Source organism: Bombus pyrosoma, linkage group LG1, assembly GCF_014825855.1.
Source record: "Bombus pyrosoma isolate SC7728 linkage group LG1, ASM1482585v1, whole genome shotgun sequence".
Taxonomy (NCBI): Eukaryota; Metazoa; Arthropoda; class Insecta; order Hymenoptera; family Apidae; genus Bombus; species Bombus pyrosoma.
Window position 1 is genome coordinate 930,287 of NC_057770.1, and position 15,768 is coordinate 946,054.

Genomic DNA, 15,768 nt, shown 5'->3' on the forward strand with positions numbered 1-15,768 from the left:
GGGCTTTATTCATCATTGTACTTTGTGTACCGTATGTTCTAGCCTTCCTCGCAACCACCGCTCCCCCCTATCGCCCTCTTCATCACGCGAAACCCTCGACCACTACCACAAGTACCACCACAATTACCACTACTACCACAACCACCACTACCACAACTACCACTACCACAAACACGACAAGTACAAGCGTAAAACCCCCGGTAAAGCATTCGGTTCATACGAGTGTCCATCACCCACCTACGTCGAGCGCTGCTGCTGCGGCCAGGCCGGACCGTGTTAAAGATATAAGCCGGTCCCACCAAGGTCCGAACGAGGCAAAAACGGGCCGCGACCAGACAGCTGCGGCTGCGGCCGCAGCCGCCGCCGCCGATCCATCCAAATCATCCTCCGATAGTCGATACGCGTCAAACCAAGCCGCTACTGCCGTCCAACCTAGTAAGTAGCATGCTCTCTGCCAAAAAAAAAAAGGCCTGTGTTCTTCTCCGTTGCCTACATAATTTTGTTCGCTCGAACACAACTAAACAACGCTTTCCGTGTCTTCGTTGCTGTCATTATCGTTGTCGTTGTCGTTGTCGTTGTCGTTGTTACCATTACCGTTATCGCTGTTGTTGCCTTTGTGCTGTTCTTATATATAACTACATCTTTTCTCTGTCTTTCTCTCCTCCACTGGTTATCCGTACGCTTTTCCGATCTTTCTTTACTCTCGATTCCCTATTCTCGTCTTCGTATATAATCGCTACTCGAATCCCTACTCTTCCTCTGTTATCTCATCTCGTCTGTCCGTCTTTCTTTTCACGTTTCTCTTATTTTCTTTATGCGCTCTTTACCGTTCCACCGGTATAACAACCGGGGAATATCCTTCGCACAACTTGTACTTCCGGCGCGAAATAGAGCGGCCGATTCTCTCTGTGCGTTCCTCCTTTCTCGTCACGCTTTCATCGTACAAATCTGTAATCACATACCGCGCGTTTTCACTCGGCACACACGCCTCTCGGCAACCGTGTTTTTAAAAATCCACTCCGCTGCTGCATCTCTCTATCGCTCTGTCCGCGTCTTCCCGCGGTAAATCAAGGGATTCGAGGTAGCTTCGTATCCAACTGTGGTTTGTTCTTTCCACCACGCTGAATCCGTCTCGCAGACGTGCCTTTGTGCGTAGTCGGAGCTGTCGACCGTTTGTTAGATCAGCTTTTCGCACCAACACCTGCACCGAACCACGATTCGAGTCGTCACACTCCGCAGACACTCGAGCAAAAGGAACGAGAGGGAAAAAAACATGTACAGGAGTTAAGAAGAACGAATCAGGTGGCAGTTAAACGTAAGTGTGCTTCCAACACCGACGAACGATCATTCCGGCCAGAAAACACGAAAACGTTCTTTTTCACGCATAGAGAGACAAACACAGGCGCAACGTGATTCTGCTTGGCTCGTGATATGCGTATCAAGCAACGCGCGACTCTTTCGTTCTTTCCTTCTTGTACTCTCTTTTTTCCTTTTTTTTTCTGCCGTTCTTTCTCTGGTCGTGTATAACTCACAGGGTGCCGCGTTTCGTCAGATCAAGGGCCTACGAGAGGAAGCAGAGAAAAGAGGGAAGCAGATTATCCGCGATGTTTCACCGCCGGTCGGTCGACGTGCAATCGAGTAAATGTTTCTGCGGTAGAGAAAGAACAATAGCCTGTATGTTAGAACCCTTTGTCAACCTGTTGCGTGGCCGTGCAACATAGCCGCACATTTACACACATACTATGCCGACACACTAAATCTATGTATTTACTTATCTATCTATGATCTATGTATTTGTGTATACATGTCTCTTCCTGCATTCTGAGTACGCTAGTGTACTTTTTATTCGGATGCTCTGTGCCCATTGTGTAGACCTCTCGTCTAGCCACGAATTACAACCGATTTCCGATATCAGCGCTCGATGACTCGACCAACGCTATTTTGTTGCCTTCCTTCTCGCCGATGCCACTGATATAAATCCTTCGACGAAGGACGAGATAAGAGTCCTCTCCTTTTAGCGTCACACGTGGTATTCGACGTTCCGATCTTCGTTAGAGATTCGATTAAAGAAAGGAAACCTCGTGACAATTCGAAGCATCGAGTGCAGTGTTTCGCCCGAACTCGGGCAACGAAACGGATCGACGAGCATATATCAAATCGTTAAAAGCATGGATAAAACGTTTCAGTGACGGCAGAACCGCAAGTGAACGGGGACGTGACCGGAGGAGATTCGAGCGTCGCGTCGACGCCGCCGTCACAAACACAGTCGCAGCCGCCCGTTTCGGCCACCACCGCAAGCCCGTGGATCGACGACGAGCCGGTAGTGAAAAGCCCGCCAGAACCGACAAGGGTAAAGTCTCCGGAGCAGATGATCATGCGCTCCCCGGAACCGGTCAACTGGACGGTGCCATTGGACACCGGGAAAACATTCACTGTCACTCAAAACGTCAGAGAAGGTAGCTAATATTTACATATTTCTTCGAGCGTTTTCGTTCCTCTAATAGAATAGAAAAATTGAGAAAGTATTTCAATAGAGATCGATGAAGCCAGTTTGGAATCGTTTTGTCAACGACTCTAAACGATGGAACTCGATATATTGTTACGTGTACGTGATGTCTCGGACAGGCTGGGTTACGGAAGAGACAAGCGACCGGTTCTCATGATCTTTTTAATCCGTTTATTTTTAAGAACCTTTGACGCGTCCGCATAGCGAAGCGAAGAGCTGGGCACCTTCGTCGGTTCCGTCGGCCCCGCAATCTGCACCACCTGAATTGGCGGCACAGCACAAATCGCAGCACTCTCAGCATTCCGGATATAAGTCACCAGAAAGCGAAAGCGTTTCTATCGGTAGCTTTAGTGGCTTGAACGGGCACAAGGACATGGATTCCGAAAGGGATAGTCCATTGCCTTCGAACGTTCAGGCTGGCGGCACCACCGCACTCGATGAAAATGTAAGGATCTCTGTTTTTAATCGAAACATTGTCGATGATATTGCAAGAAAAGTGAGAGCTTGTTTATTTCTATCTCGATCCGAAACTGAAGGAATTTCTAGCGAAAATAAGAATCGTATGCTCGTTGTAGGAAACAGACGGTACCGAAGAAGAACCCAAGGAACAACAGAGACCGGAGCCATCGATAAAACCTGTGTCTGGGACGAGTTTAAGATGCCTAGAGGATCCGAGTTTCGAATACGATAGAAAGAAAGAAGCTGGTCAACCTGCGACGACAACAACGATGACGACACCGTTATCGTCTACGGTTCCTCAGCAAGGTTATCGTATCCTAGAAGCTGAATCGCCTCAGGGTGGTACCACCGAGGGCGGTGGTGGCGGTGGAGGTAGCATGGGTGGGTTAGGAAGTAGTAGCGGTGGTGGTTATCACGTACTGGAAGCACCAACGGTGGTTCCAGGCTCCGCACAACGTTCTGCGGCGAGCGAGGTGCTGGAAAAGGCGCGAAATCGCTTCGATAAATTCTGGGGAAAGGGCAGCAGCTCGGAAAATTAGAGCGTTCGAAGGAAGCTGATAAATAAACGTAGTAGTTAACGTCCTCGAAAGCGAGGGAGCAAGCAGAAACGAAGGAAAACGAAGGTAGAGAATGAAAACGAAGAGTAAGAGATGAAATAATTCGACGAGGTTCCTGTGAAAGCTCCTTTCGTGGTTTGTCTGCTCGTTCCTGTTGTTTTTCAGCGGGAAGGAGATATTTCGTAGGTTCCTTTCCGTCTTACTCATCACGTGTTGAACGTTCTTCGTTCGTCCTGAAAAGCCTCGAGAGATCTAGATGCTTTCTTTATGTTCGACGTCTCCGGAACGAGAAGAAGAGTCGTGATGATTGGAGAGGATTTTTTTTAGGAGAGAAACAGGCTTAGAGGCGAGTACTTGAATGCGATCGATAAAGTACCTCGAAGGAGAAACGTCTCGTAGCGAAGAAGAATTGACGAACACCTGCTCCGTAAGACGATCGAGAACGAAGACGGTGCGTGCAGGCAACGCGTCAGTCTCGTTGAAACGCGAGGAATAGTTGGGAGACACGCGTTCGATGAATATACATGTACACATCTACACGATACACGCGCGTACACGGGCAAAGATTTGTTAAGTTACAGCGATCATAGTCATTCAAGCAAAAATCGATCTTGACTTTGAGACGATCGAAGAATCGAAAGAACGAATTTCCAATCTACACACAGATCACGCGGATACTCGGTTACCCATAGATACACCAAAATGTCACACGATACTACACGAAACGACACATAGAAAGACACGCAGTTAGACGAACACACGCGAGTCAGTAAGTTTCTAGGATATTTCAAGTGATCTCGAGAGATCTGCCGTAGTTAAGCCCGAATTCTTTTTCCATTGATAAAAAGAACAAAAGAACGAAGAATAAAAGTGAAAATAAGATAATATCGTGACGAATCGAATCGCGAGGAAATAAAATACGGCTTGTCGCTATAAATAAGAAAGGAAGGATATAATAGCCTTCGGCCGCTTCGTGCGTTTTATATAAGTCTATATACAGAAAACAATTACGTACGTATACACGAATATGAATGTATACAGTTAATGGATATCGCACTCGCGGATCATACGATCACGGTACCGACAAAATTCCTCGGATCTTTCCCGCCGATCGTTCGACCTTTCATCTCTTCAATCACTGGCTCTATATGTATTTAGAAAGAAAGATTTTTAGCAAAAAAAATTAATCGTCCGATAGATCCGTTGAATTATCGATGGCACCGTGGAAAGGTTAGTTTCTTTTAAACACGAAATAATTTTCTTCGAGCGTTTGCCGATCCAGGAAATGGAAACTTGTTCCATTTCCGTGTGGAATTCTCGATCGTTCTAAAAGAAATTTACAGAATCAAACATTATTGCTGCACAATGTTAACATTCCTCGACTTTGCAAGTTCATACAAATTTACAAAAATTATCCGTTCTGTTCTTGTTTCTGTCACGTTTTTAATTGAAGGGAGATCATTAGCTTCTCTCTCTCTCTCTCTCTCTTTTTCTCTCTCTTCTACATACATATATACGCTAATGTTTCCGCGAATTTGCCCGATAAAATTTCTTGAAGGACGATCGAGCATCGTACGACGAAGAACTTCCCGGAAGCCTGACAAATAGTAACTACCACCAGCAAGCGAAACGAATTACTGTAGTGAGGCGTAGTGTTTTTTTCACACATGACAGGAATTCTCGAGGTTCACGATTTAGATATCGAAGGAACAACCGAGGACAACAAAGAAAGACGAGTAGGAGAATTCGTGCTTGCGAATTAATTGTAATCGTCGGGAACCGACGAGAATCGAGGTGAAACGAAGGGTCAATTCCTTCGAATCTCGCGCAAAAATCACGCTTTCACGCGTCGCTTCGATTTACGATTTGAAACTTGGTGCTAGTCGAAAATGCATCGAAATTACGGAGCTACGAAATCGTTACGGAACAAGTTGTTAAACCGAAGGAGAAACGGGACGAAGGAAGAAGCGGTGAACGCTACTCTCCCGTTGCACGCTGCATTCCGTCTGATTTCTTATATGACAAATTCATTCGTACGTTTCTCTTTCGAGCTAGTCGAAGACGATAAAGGAAAGAGGAGAGAAATTTGACAAGCTCGGGGCTCGATAACGAGGGTCGTGCTCCTGTCTTGAGGGAAAGAAGCGAGCAGGCGCAAGAAGCAACAAATACGAGCAACAATATAATTCGAGAAAGTAATAGTTGACGGTGAAACCGAACGGATGACACCGAAACAAGAACTATCAGGATAAGGCATATTTCGTGATTACGGGGAGAGATAGGAGCCCCTTGTTCTCACTTCGAGGACGATGGAAGGAGAGGAAAGAGAAATGCGGAGAAGAAAGAAAAAAAATACGAAAGGAATCAAACGATGGAGCTTTTTCTCTCTTTCACGCGCATTTGGTACACCGGTACACCACACTCCATCCAGATCCACGTCCAAGAGTCAACCAACCGTAGTGAAGCAGTATAATGATAATGATTAATATGATAAACGATACTCTAATAATAAAGAAAAACTACTAAGGCAAAAAAATGAACAAAAAAAAATGAAAAAAAAAAGACGTATGGTAAAAAGTTTACTGAATGAACGACTGACGAGGGATTCGACGAAAGCGTAAAAAAGATCATGATAACGACGAAAGATCGTGGTTAACATTTTTGGGAATGGTTGACCCAACGATAACCAATCAATAATGATCGTTTTAGTTCTTTTCCTTCTCCTTTTTGTTTGTTTCAGTGAAATTATTCGTAGCTTTCTACGAAACGAAAGGAAGAAAATGATCCAAGTAATTCTATAAAGAATCAACTTAACGTCTTCGAAAGTTTCTTATTTGACAGATCATTCGTGTTCGAAATTGTTTACTTTCACGATATTTTTTAACGATCTGACCTAATCCCATCGTTTTTCTCACAGAAAATACCAAAGTGATCATGATTATTCACGATAGCAAAAATATTGAAATTCATCGTTGATTAAGCTGTCGTTCCAAACAGTATGGGACTATCGGTACGATATTACCGGAAACACGGTTTTCTTCTTTCTTTTCTACGAGAGTTACGATCCCGTCTACCCCTTTTTTCCCTCGATTAATCCCTTTCCTTTCCTTCGGTTACGTTTAAAAACTAGCAACCTTTACGTCTGCTTACACCGATCTGTCTGATTCACGACAGAGGCGAACACGGTTGGATGGAATGCGTGTAAAATGATACAGGAAATACGTGGCTTTGATCAGAGATTTATTATTTATTCTTGAAACCTTCGATGCAGTGGCGGATTATTAAACAAATTCTACAATCTATATTCCGGGTCGAATTTCTTATCTTCTAAATCGTAAGGACAATTGTTCCATTATTTTTTCAAATATTCATGTTCGATGTACGTGTGACTTTTAGTATTAAATCCGTCTCAGCTTCGACGTTCAATTTAGCGACTCTTGTGCACAATACGGTCAACGATAACAGATTTCGTTTAGCGAACTTGTGTCAAGTGTCGGAAGTTGTTTTAAACGCGCTCGCCATTTCGGTGAACACGATCTATTGTGATAAGCGCTCAATTATTCCATTCTGCGCGCAATAGCCTTGCAACTGGAGTTACTATTTAATTAGAACGAGCAGAAACTGAAATAACGCTGTTACGACAGTTCGTCGAATGTTTCTAAGAGATTCACTCGGAACAGTGGCGTTGTACAAACTATTATTATTACTGCGCTGTTACTACGATGATTATTCTAATTGCGTAATTGCGATGATTGTGATAATGTATATTTACTTGTTGCCACTTGTTAGAAGTGTGCGTTAGAAGGTTTTTGAAAGCGCCACCGATTCGACGAATTTCATGTTGTTTCCATTACTTTTTCGTTTTTGTTGCTAAATCGAAAAGCAAAGAAGAAGGGAGCGCAAGAGGAGAAAGAGAAAGGCATTGAACAGTTTGGTGTAAGCGCATAAAAACGGAGACGGAAACGTTGATCGACAAGGCTCGTAGCCGCTTTAAACATGTCGAAGAAGCACCTCGCAGAAGCTTACACTGCCCATCCGAATTTAGAAGCTGATTTGTCCTGTGATTTCCAGAACGTCACCCACCATCTTGTAGGGCTATTATATATATATATATAAACTGCTATATTTTGCTGGAAGCAAAAGTCGCGAGACACGCATGCGGCATGGCGCGGAGGAAACGCAATTTCATAAACCAAACCTATCAGACCTATCAACTGGTCGCCGTGTATTCGAAAATTGTTCCTGTTTCCGAACGAGGTGAAAACTTAACGAACACCGTGGAGAAATCAAGCATTTTAAACCTTTATACATTTGTTTTTATCGTGTATGTCAATGGATAATCAATGGACATCGAGCTTGAACCGTTTGTAAGATTTTTCGCAAGACTACAACAACGCCCTTCCGTTAGGCGAAATTCACTATATGTATAAAACTTTCTTTCATTTCTATATGATTACACGTGTCTAAACATAAAGGAATTATATCTAGGAAGAGGCTTGGAAACTCGAGGATCGAATGTTTACGATAATCTTTTCCTTCTAGTCGATCGAACGATTTGTTGTTTCGCGTAAACGTTTTCTCCTTCTAAACTGTCGAACCAACGCTTCGCTTCTCGTCGTTCCAAGCCTTTCTTCTCGCGTACACGCATGGACAGATTTCAGATTCTATCACTGTCGAAAACAAGTTGCAAAACCATCGACGAACGGGCCTTAAGAGAAACGGCAAATCCCGTGAACGTGCTGGCCACGTTCTGGACACGCGCATTTTTTCTGTGTCCAACGATTCAAGATCGAAGAGAAAAGCCGATAGTACGCGGAGTAAAAGTATAGTCTCCTAATACGTTAGGAGACAGATCTTTACGATGCAACAAAAATTGGCTAGATAGAAACTCTGATGATAGATACTACTATCATGAAAATCATTTTCTTTCAAAACAAGTAGGAAGAAATTACAAAATAATATAATACGTGAGTGATTACTCTTTGGGGTTTCGCCTGTATTCTCGCCTCAGTTTTTATGCCTACTTATACATACTTAGATAGGTTGTGCGAAACACATATAAATATGTCTATATACATTATATAGTATATTATTAAAAAACAATGCGGGTGGAAAGAAGATGATGTTAGAACAACGATGGTATTTAAACGAAAAAGGCTGAGTGGATAAAGCAAAGCAAAGAGGCTGTTTTGTCAGAATAAGAGAATCATGTATAACTGATCAACTATTATCGCAGAAATAACGACGACGAGTATGCTTTACAACGAATAGAATGAACGATTATCCGGTACTGATTGGATTGATTCTTGATTTTCTTAAAACGTTAATAATCTCGAATCAGGAACCGTACGATTTCTTCTAATACTTTTCTTTTTCTTTTCCTTTTTTTTCTTTTTTTCTTTTTAGGAAGAACATAAATCATTGATCGGTTTATTTGTAACAAAGGAATGCGACACGACAAGATATCTCGTATTTTACAAAACAGATGGACAGACAGTAGTAAGGGAAATCGAACGAGTACTGCAAAGTTGAACGATCGTGATCGACGATGCCAGAAAAGTATGCGGATGACGTGTTTCTTCGTTTATATTTTGTCATACGAAAATCTATGTACGCGTTTCTTCGATCAAGTACATAATCACTCGTTATGTCGATGAAATATCCGATTTGAATCGTTTGCTATAATGTAACATCTGGTTATTTCATCAACACCCTACAAGGATACGAAAGACGTTGCAAGATATTTCAAGATAAAAATTTAAAGAAATTTCAAATCATACGCGAAATTTTTAACTTCGACTTACTGCCAAGTCATGATATCTAGATATACAAACGCAATTTCCACGATCCTGTCGCGTTACCGCAAACGATTCGATCGCTATACATCTGATCCCGATTCCGAAATTTAGGCAACGATATTCCAATATCTCCTATTTCAATATCGCACGTAATTTAATAGATAACAAAAACGTGATAACGAGCGACTGGAAATTTCAGGAGACCGACTTCTTCTTTCGCGATCACTGACCGTCTTCTTTTTTTCTCATATTCCCTTCCCACGCTCAATGTGCACATTCCGGGACCGACGATGATCTATGTAAAAATTTGTTGTTTGCGAACGAAAGCAAAAGAGAGGAAATGAGAATGATTACTTGACGTGGGTTGTTACAAAAGAACAACTATCACGGCGAGCGTAAATGTTAAGCATTACGTAACACTACGGTACTTTTGCGCATCCCCTTCTCGTCCAAAATTGCGTTTTTACTCTCCGATTGCATCGTAGAGAAGGATCATTTATTACAATAATTGCAGATTATTATGGCTATATATATATTATATATATATATATAAATATATATATTATATATTAGAAATTGAAATACTCGTAATAAAGAACACGCCGACGCTTCCTCTGACCCTGGACTTTTTTAATTGTTTCGGAAAATTAATTTCCTTTTTTTTTAATACACTGCCGTCTACCACACCACCACCTTTCGATACCAATTTCCTTAAAAAACATAATTACTGAGGAATATGAAATAATACGCGCGAGCGCTTAAGACTTTGCCGTTATTTAAGTATCGCAAAATAATTTATTATCAATATACACAATTCGGTAAAAAGTACATATATACATTGCCATACAGTGCTCAATTAGCAGCTTATAAGTATCCTAGTCCAATAATGGAAAACAGAGAGAAATTTTCAATTCTTATAAAAACTATCTTAATAAATAGGTCCATCATCTAAATTATCGTTTTCATCGTGGTAACCTTCTCCATCATCAGAATAATTATGCAATTATTCACGTTACTGATTCCCTTGTTGATTTCCTTGTCTAGTTCTATTCCTCTATCATCCTTCTCCTTTCTTTTTCTTTTTCCTTTTTAGGCTTCTTCAGACCTTTATGATTTTACAGCTGAGACTTTAATTCTATCAACATTTTCTCACAGCTACTTTTATTCCTGATCTTGGTACTTATTTGAATACTTCTTTGTATCTCTTTTATTTATGAGAAACAACATATCGTTAACCTTTTCATTCCATCAGATAATTCGATTTTGAATTAATATCAAAGGGCAAATGTTTTTATTTCAAAAGAGGATATTTGTCTTTAAGGGTGGAAGTTGTCAGACTGGTGGTGACAAAACCTCTACTTTAGCAGAGTCTAATTGTTTTATGCTGATTGACGTGGAAAGTTTTCTTCTTCCTCTGTTATTATCTATTATAATTGTATTATACATGTTCTATTTTCTAACAATAACAACCAATATAATAGAGAATTAAGGACAATTTGAAAATTTGTTTCAAATCTACTGGTAATTATATACAAATATATTGTATATAAATAATAATATTAATTATATATATATATATATATATATACTTTGCCCATTGTTCGTGTGTCCAACTTTATGCAACTTGAACGTGTGTATGAAAAATGCAGAGTATCAGTATCTTAGAAAGTCGTCCAATGTAACTCAAACCTTTTGGATCATAAGCTGTTTTTCCTCATCCCTAACAAGTTCCTTTTGTTTAGTTGCAAATGCCTCCTTATCGTAAATTACTTTAATAACCAAAGAGCACGAAGGACATGTGGCTTCTTCCACACCAGCAGCTAATTCTGCTTTAGAGATTTGAAACTGATCCCCACAAGGGCATGGGTAGTAATATACTTCTTCGTCCTCGTCATACTCAAAATCTTCAATTTCTACTTCATCGTGATATACAGACATAATTTCAATAATCCGTAATAATTGGATTCTTTAAATAAGCTTAGAGGTTAGAAACACACACTTGACCGCCGATCATAACGAAACTACGAATACGACATATGATGGCATACGAAAGTATGTACATGTATACTTAGGTACCCAAATATAAGAATTATATAGATAGCTAACTCTATGAAACAAAAAGTCCACATAATTCTATTCTTTCTTTCTTTCTGCCTCTCTTTTTTTTTTTCTTTGAAATAGAATGTAACTTTATAAAAGTCTTTATTTCGACTTCCATATAATTTGAAAACACAACATGTTAAAATACAGAGTAGCATTTCTTATCTCATATACGAATTTTTATACAATATATTTAATATTAAAGTTTCTAATATTCTTATGTAATTCGTACAAATATAAAATCATATTTAAGAAATAAGAACAAAATGTGTATACACTCATGTATATACACATATAATGATCATAAGAAAATATAATGTTAATATAATATATAAATAGATCATTCAAAAGAATATATACTAAATATTATCTAGAATTTCCACAGTATAATGAGGAAGTATACTCATTGCTTTAAAAATGAATCTCAAAATGATTAACATTCATAAATAAAACTTTGAAATACATTTATATTATGTATACCTAAAAATAAATTATTCACATTTTTTATAATATTGCATGAATTAATATATATACGTTTTGTTAAACTCAGCTGTTTTGTATCAGGTGATTTTGACATTCTTATCTTCTTTCAGATTAAATGAAATCATCTGTTACAACATCGTTCACATCATACGCCTGACATGGAAGGACATACACATAACTCATGCGCCAGTGTAACTATTGATATAAACGGCTACAATAAAGCCTTTTAATAACTTTTTCATTTAACTAACAAAGTAAACGCATCAATGCATTTTTCTTGATACATAAGAACATAAAGGTATGTTTTTTGGGCTATGTAAATGGAACAAAATGATCAAACACCTCATTATAATACAATAATCGAGATCCCATCAAAATGTTTACCAAACGTCACAAAAATACATTTTAAACAAGAAATAATCAAACGATGAACCTACTACCATTCCTTTAATACCATCAATTATCATTTCATGCTACATAAATAAATTGACTATTTTAATAATTGTGCAATTTTTACAAAATCTGAAAATATGTATTGTAAAACTCTGTTGTTTCTGTATGGTTAGTGAAAACCCTTTGTGTTGAAATTTTTATCTTTTGTTCCCTTTATTAATAAAGCAGTAATTTAATTACTTCTTTGTTATGTTCTCACTGTTTATTCATATATTAACGCACTTAATATTTTAATGTTTATAAATAAATACTAAAAATTATAAGGTTATGAGAAGAATAATATACCTATTGTATGTGCATAAATTGTACATTAACTGCAAGCCTTGTAAAATATGTAATTTAAAATATTTCTTTATAATAAAATAATATAGTCATATAATATTTATGACAGATGACGACTGAGGAATATGACACTGAAATGGATTACTCCGACTCAGATTGCGGAGATCCAGGTTACGAAGATTATTATAATGTACACCCATGGGATGGAGAAGGTGACAATGATATAGATAACGATCAAAGCCGAAGAGATCCTGAATACGCTGTATATGATTGTTTAAGAATTGAAGAAGTGGAAAGACTTTTAAATGAAGATGTAGAGTTGTTAAGTAATAGTCTCCATATAACACCATCCTTAGCCAAAGTTTTATTACACGCACACAATTGGGCATTACAAGACATCATCGCAAAGTATCGTACCAATGCTTCCAGTTTGTTAATTAATTCAAAAATAAGATCATTACCTCCATTGGATTCACTATCAGCACTAAAAGGTCAAAGGGGTGGATTATGTTCAGTTTGTGTTACAATATATCCAGCTGAGAAATTTTCTATTCTAACATGTGGACATTCATTTTGTAAAGACTGTTGGTGCATGCATTTTGAAGTACAAATAACCCAAGGTATTTCTACAGGTAAGTTCATTGAAATAGATCAGATTATCCATTGAATCGAGCTCAGCTAAATTAATTTAAACTAGGAATAAGTTGCATGGCACAGGATTGTAATGTCCTAGCTCCAGAAGACTTTGTTTTATCTCTACTTACTAAGCCTAACATGAGAGAAAGATATCAACAGTTTGCTTTTTGTGATTATGTAAAATCCCATCCACAATTAAGGTTTTGTCCCGGACCCAATTGTCAAATGATTATGCGTTCGAAAGAGCAAAGAGCAAAAAGAGTGATGTGTTCATCATGTAGAACTGTGTTTTGGTATGCAACCAAAATTTTTTAATATTTATGTTACTCTAGTATAGTACTAATCAGAGGGTGTGATTGTTGCAGCTTCCGATGTGGTATTGATTACCATGCACCCACTGACTGTAATACTATGAAAAAATGGCTAACAAAATGTGCAGATGATTCAGAAACAGCTAATTATATTAGCGCCCACACCAAAGATGTTAGTATTTAAGTCTCATATTTCTATGTATAATATTATATGTAGTTTTATAACAAATATCCTTTAATCTTTTAGTGTCCAAAATGCCATATTTGCATAGAAAAAAATGGTGGTTGCAATCATATGCAATGTTATAATTGTAAGTATGATTTTTGTTGGATGTGCCTTGGAGATTGGAAAGCACACGGAAGCGAATATTATGTATGTTCAAGATATAAAGAGAATCCTAACATTGCTCATGAGAGTGTTCTTGCACAAGCAAGAGAAGCTCTAAAAAAATATCTTCATTACTACGAAAGAGTAAATTATTTTCTTCAAGAATTAAATTTATATTTAACTGGCATGTTGTTAATATTTTTAAACATGCTTTCAGTGGGAAAATCACAGTAAGTCGTTAAAATTGGAAGAACAAACTTTAGAAGCTATAAAGATGCAAATAAACAAGAAAGTAATGAACTCTAGTGGAACGTGGATCGATTGGCAACATTTATTTGCAGCTGCGTCGCTTTTAACGCGTTGCCGCTATACTTTACAGTATACTTACCCTTATGCTTATTATATGGAACCTGGACCGCGAAAAGAATTAGTAAATATCTATCTAAAATTTTAAGATACTAAGTAATTTTATAGATAGAAAACTAAATGTGTAATAAAATGTATAATAAATATTTAAAGTTTGAATACCAACAAGCGCAATTGGAAGCGGAAATAGAAGATCTTTCTTGGAAAATAGAACATGCAGAAACAACAAATCGTGGAGATTTGGAAAATCAAATGGATATTGCTGAAAAACGTCGAGTCACTTTACTGAAGGATTTTCTTGAGGTATAAATACCAAGTGATCGTAAATATTTTGTTACATCGTTGCAGTCTCTTTCACAATCATGCCAAACTTACGAAACAGCTATAGTTTAGTTCTTGAAGTATTATATTCCAATAGCTATTATTTACACATTAGTTAATCATTCGTCATTAAAGAAAAAGTTTGGAATAGTAGGTAGAATCATTTCAATTGACAATGTTTTAGAAAATAGCTTTAGATTTAAGTATTCTTTGTCGATTAAACGATTTTTAAATTATTTTTATCAGACAATTTTTACATTTTTATTAAAAGTGGTGTCTGTAGAAAAGAAAATTGAACCTGTTTGTTATTTATGTAATCCTATATAAATAAGGAATTTTATAGATATCTTAATCAAAGACGGCAAGGGGGTTAGAGAAGGAAAGAGAAAGCATCAATGAAGAATGGCATGTAGGAAAGTATTAACTTTTATTGACTGATTGTTAAAATTTGACATATAATGTATAATTTCCTAGTCTAAGAGTATTTCCATGAATATTGTATAATTGCATTTTTCGAAATTCATATTTAGAAAATTGTTTTTATTGATGCTTATCACACAGTTGAACAAAAGATATTATAAAAATTATTGATTTTATGGATTATGATATGTATTTTTTATCACATGAGTTTAAATATGAATTTCGCTTGTGCTGATTCGATGGATCCTTTAATCTTTCCTTTAAAGCATTACTACTACTAAGAAACATTTTAGTATCAACGACTGGCTAAAGTAAAAAAAAAGTGGAAGAAAACACATAGCCTAACAATTTAATTAGGTGCCAATAAATGGTACCTTTAACATGTAAATATTGTGGTAATGTAAAAGAACGTGACATTTTCTATAATTAGACTTGAGGTGCATGCAACGATCAAAGACATCCATTAAAAACTGCAACTGAACTTTTTTTCAACTATTTATACGCGATACATTAGAATAGATACGATCGATCTTTTAATAAAGAATCCCGTTTAAACTTAACGACCATTGTGGAAAATAAATGTAATAATTAATATGTCACTAAAAGAAATAAACTTTACCGCAACAATTGTATCTTTTTGAAAATATCTTTTATAAAATCATGATTCATCGAACTGTTATGTTTCAGTAACTAATATATTGTACTAGAAGATATTAAACAAATTATTTTGAATGATTTTAAAAAACGCATC

At 37.7% G+C, this 15,768-nt stretch overlaps 3 protein-coding genes across 16 annotated transcripts in view; 2 read left to right on the forward strand and 1 right to left on the reverse strand.

The window, feature by feature from the left end:
• LOC122566362 (mucin-5AC-like) overlaps nucleotides 1-7,125 on the forward strand; it is a 42,528-nt gene extending 35,403 nt beyond the window's left edge. For 11 of the 13 annotated variants that reach the window (XM_043723505.1, XM_043723512.1, XM_043723521.1 and 8 more), the window contains 4 exons: nucleotides 43-435; nucleotides 2,187-2,456; nucleotides 2,689-2,951; nucleotides 3,082-7,125. In XM_043723505.1, the coding sequence (XP_043579440.1) occupies nucleotides 43-435; nucleotides 2,187-2,456; nucleotides 2,689-2,951; nucleotides 3,082-3,504 (1,349 nt within the window). In that variant the 3' untranslated portion in view covers nucleotides 3,505-7,125. The remainder of the gene's footprint in view (nucleotides 1-42; nucleotides 436-2,186; nucleotides 2,457-2,688; nucleotides 2,952-3,081) is intronic. The other 2 variants (XM_043723590.1, XM_043723609.1) reach the window with 1 other exon arrangement.
• A 2,964-nt stretch (nucleotides 7,126-10,089) lies between these two features.
• On the reverse strand, nucleotides 10,090-11,363 carry LOC122566497 (DPH3 homolog). The gene has a single exon (XM_043723833.1). It carries the CDS (start codon nucleotides 11,253-11,255, stop codon nucleotides 11,001-11,003), a length of 255 nt encoding a protein of 84 aa, XP_043579768.1. The 5' UTR covers nucleotides 11,256-11,363; the 3' UTR covers nucleotides 10,090-11,000.
• A 634-nt stretch (nucleotides 11,364-11,997) lies between these two features.
• On the forward strand, nucleotides 11,998-15,649 carry LOC122566477 (potential E3 ubiquitin-protein ligase ariadne-2). Of its 2 annotated transcripts, none has more exons than XM_043723784.1 (8): nucleotides 11,998-12,091; nucleotides 12,745-13,267; nucleotides 13,333-13,564; nucleotides 13,637-13,754; nucleotides 13,830-14,054; nucleotides 14,128-14,340; nucleotides 14,430-14,579; nucleotides 14,941-15,649. In XM_043723784.1, the coding sequence occupies exons 1-8, from the start codon at nucleotides 12,059-12,061 to the stop codon at nucleotides 14,947-14,949; spliced, it is 1,503 nt and encodes a 500-aa protein (XP_043579719.1). In that variant the 5' UTR covers nucleotides 11,998-12,058; the 3' UTR covers nucleotides 14,950-15,649. The 2 variants fall into 2 exon arrangements, with proteins under 2 accessions (XP_043579719.1, XP_043579727.1); XM_043723792.1 differs by having other exon boundaries at nucleotides 11,999-12,198.
• The last annotated feature ends 119 nt before the right edge of the window (nucleotides 15,650-15,768 follow it).

Excerpts from the sequence above, each read along its gene's own strand:
- LOC122566497 (XM_043723833.1), bottom strand. The coding sequence starts at position 11,255 with ATGTCTGTATATCACGATGAAGTAGAAATTGAAGATTTTGAGTATGAC.
- LOC122566477 (XM_043723784.1), top strand. The coding sequence starts at position 12,059 with ATGGAAGGACATACACATAACTCATGCGCCAGT. Across the intron at positions 13,755-13,829 it reads TTAGCGCCCACACCAAAGAT|TGTCCAAAATGCCATATTTG; the intron begins GTTAGTATTTAA and ends TTAATCTTTTAG. Across the intron at positions 14,055-14,127 it reads ATCTTCATTACTACGAAAGA|TGGGAAAATCACAGTAAGTC; the intron begins GTAAATTATTTT and ends ACATGCTTTCAG.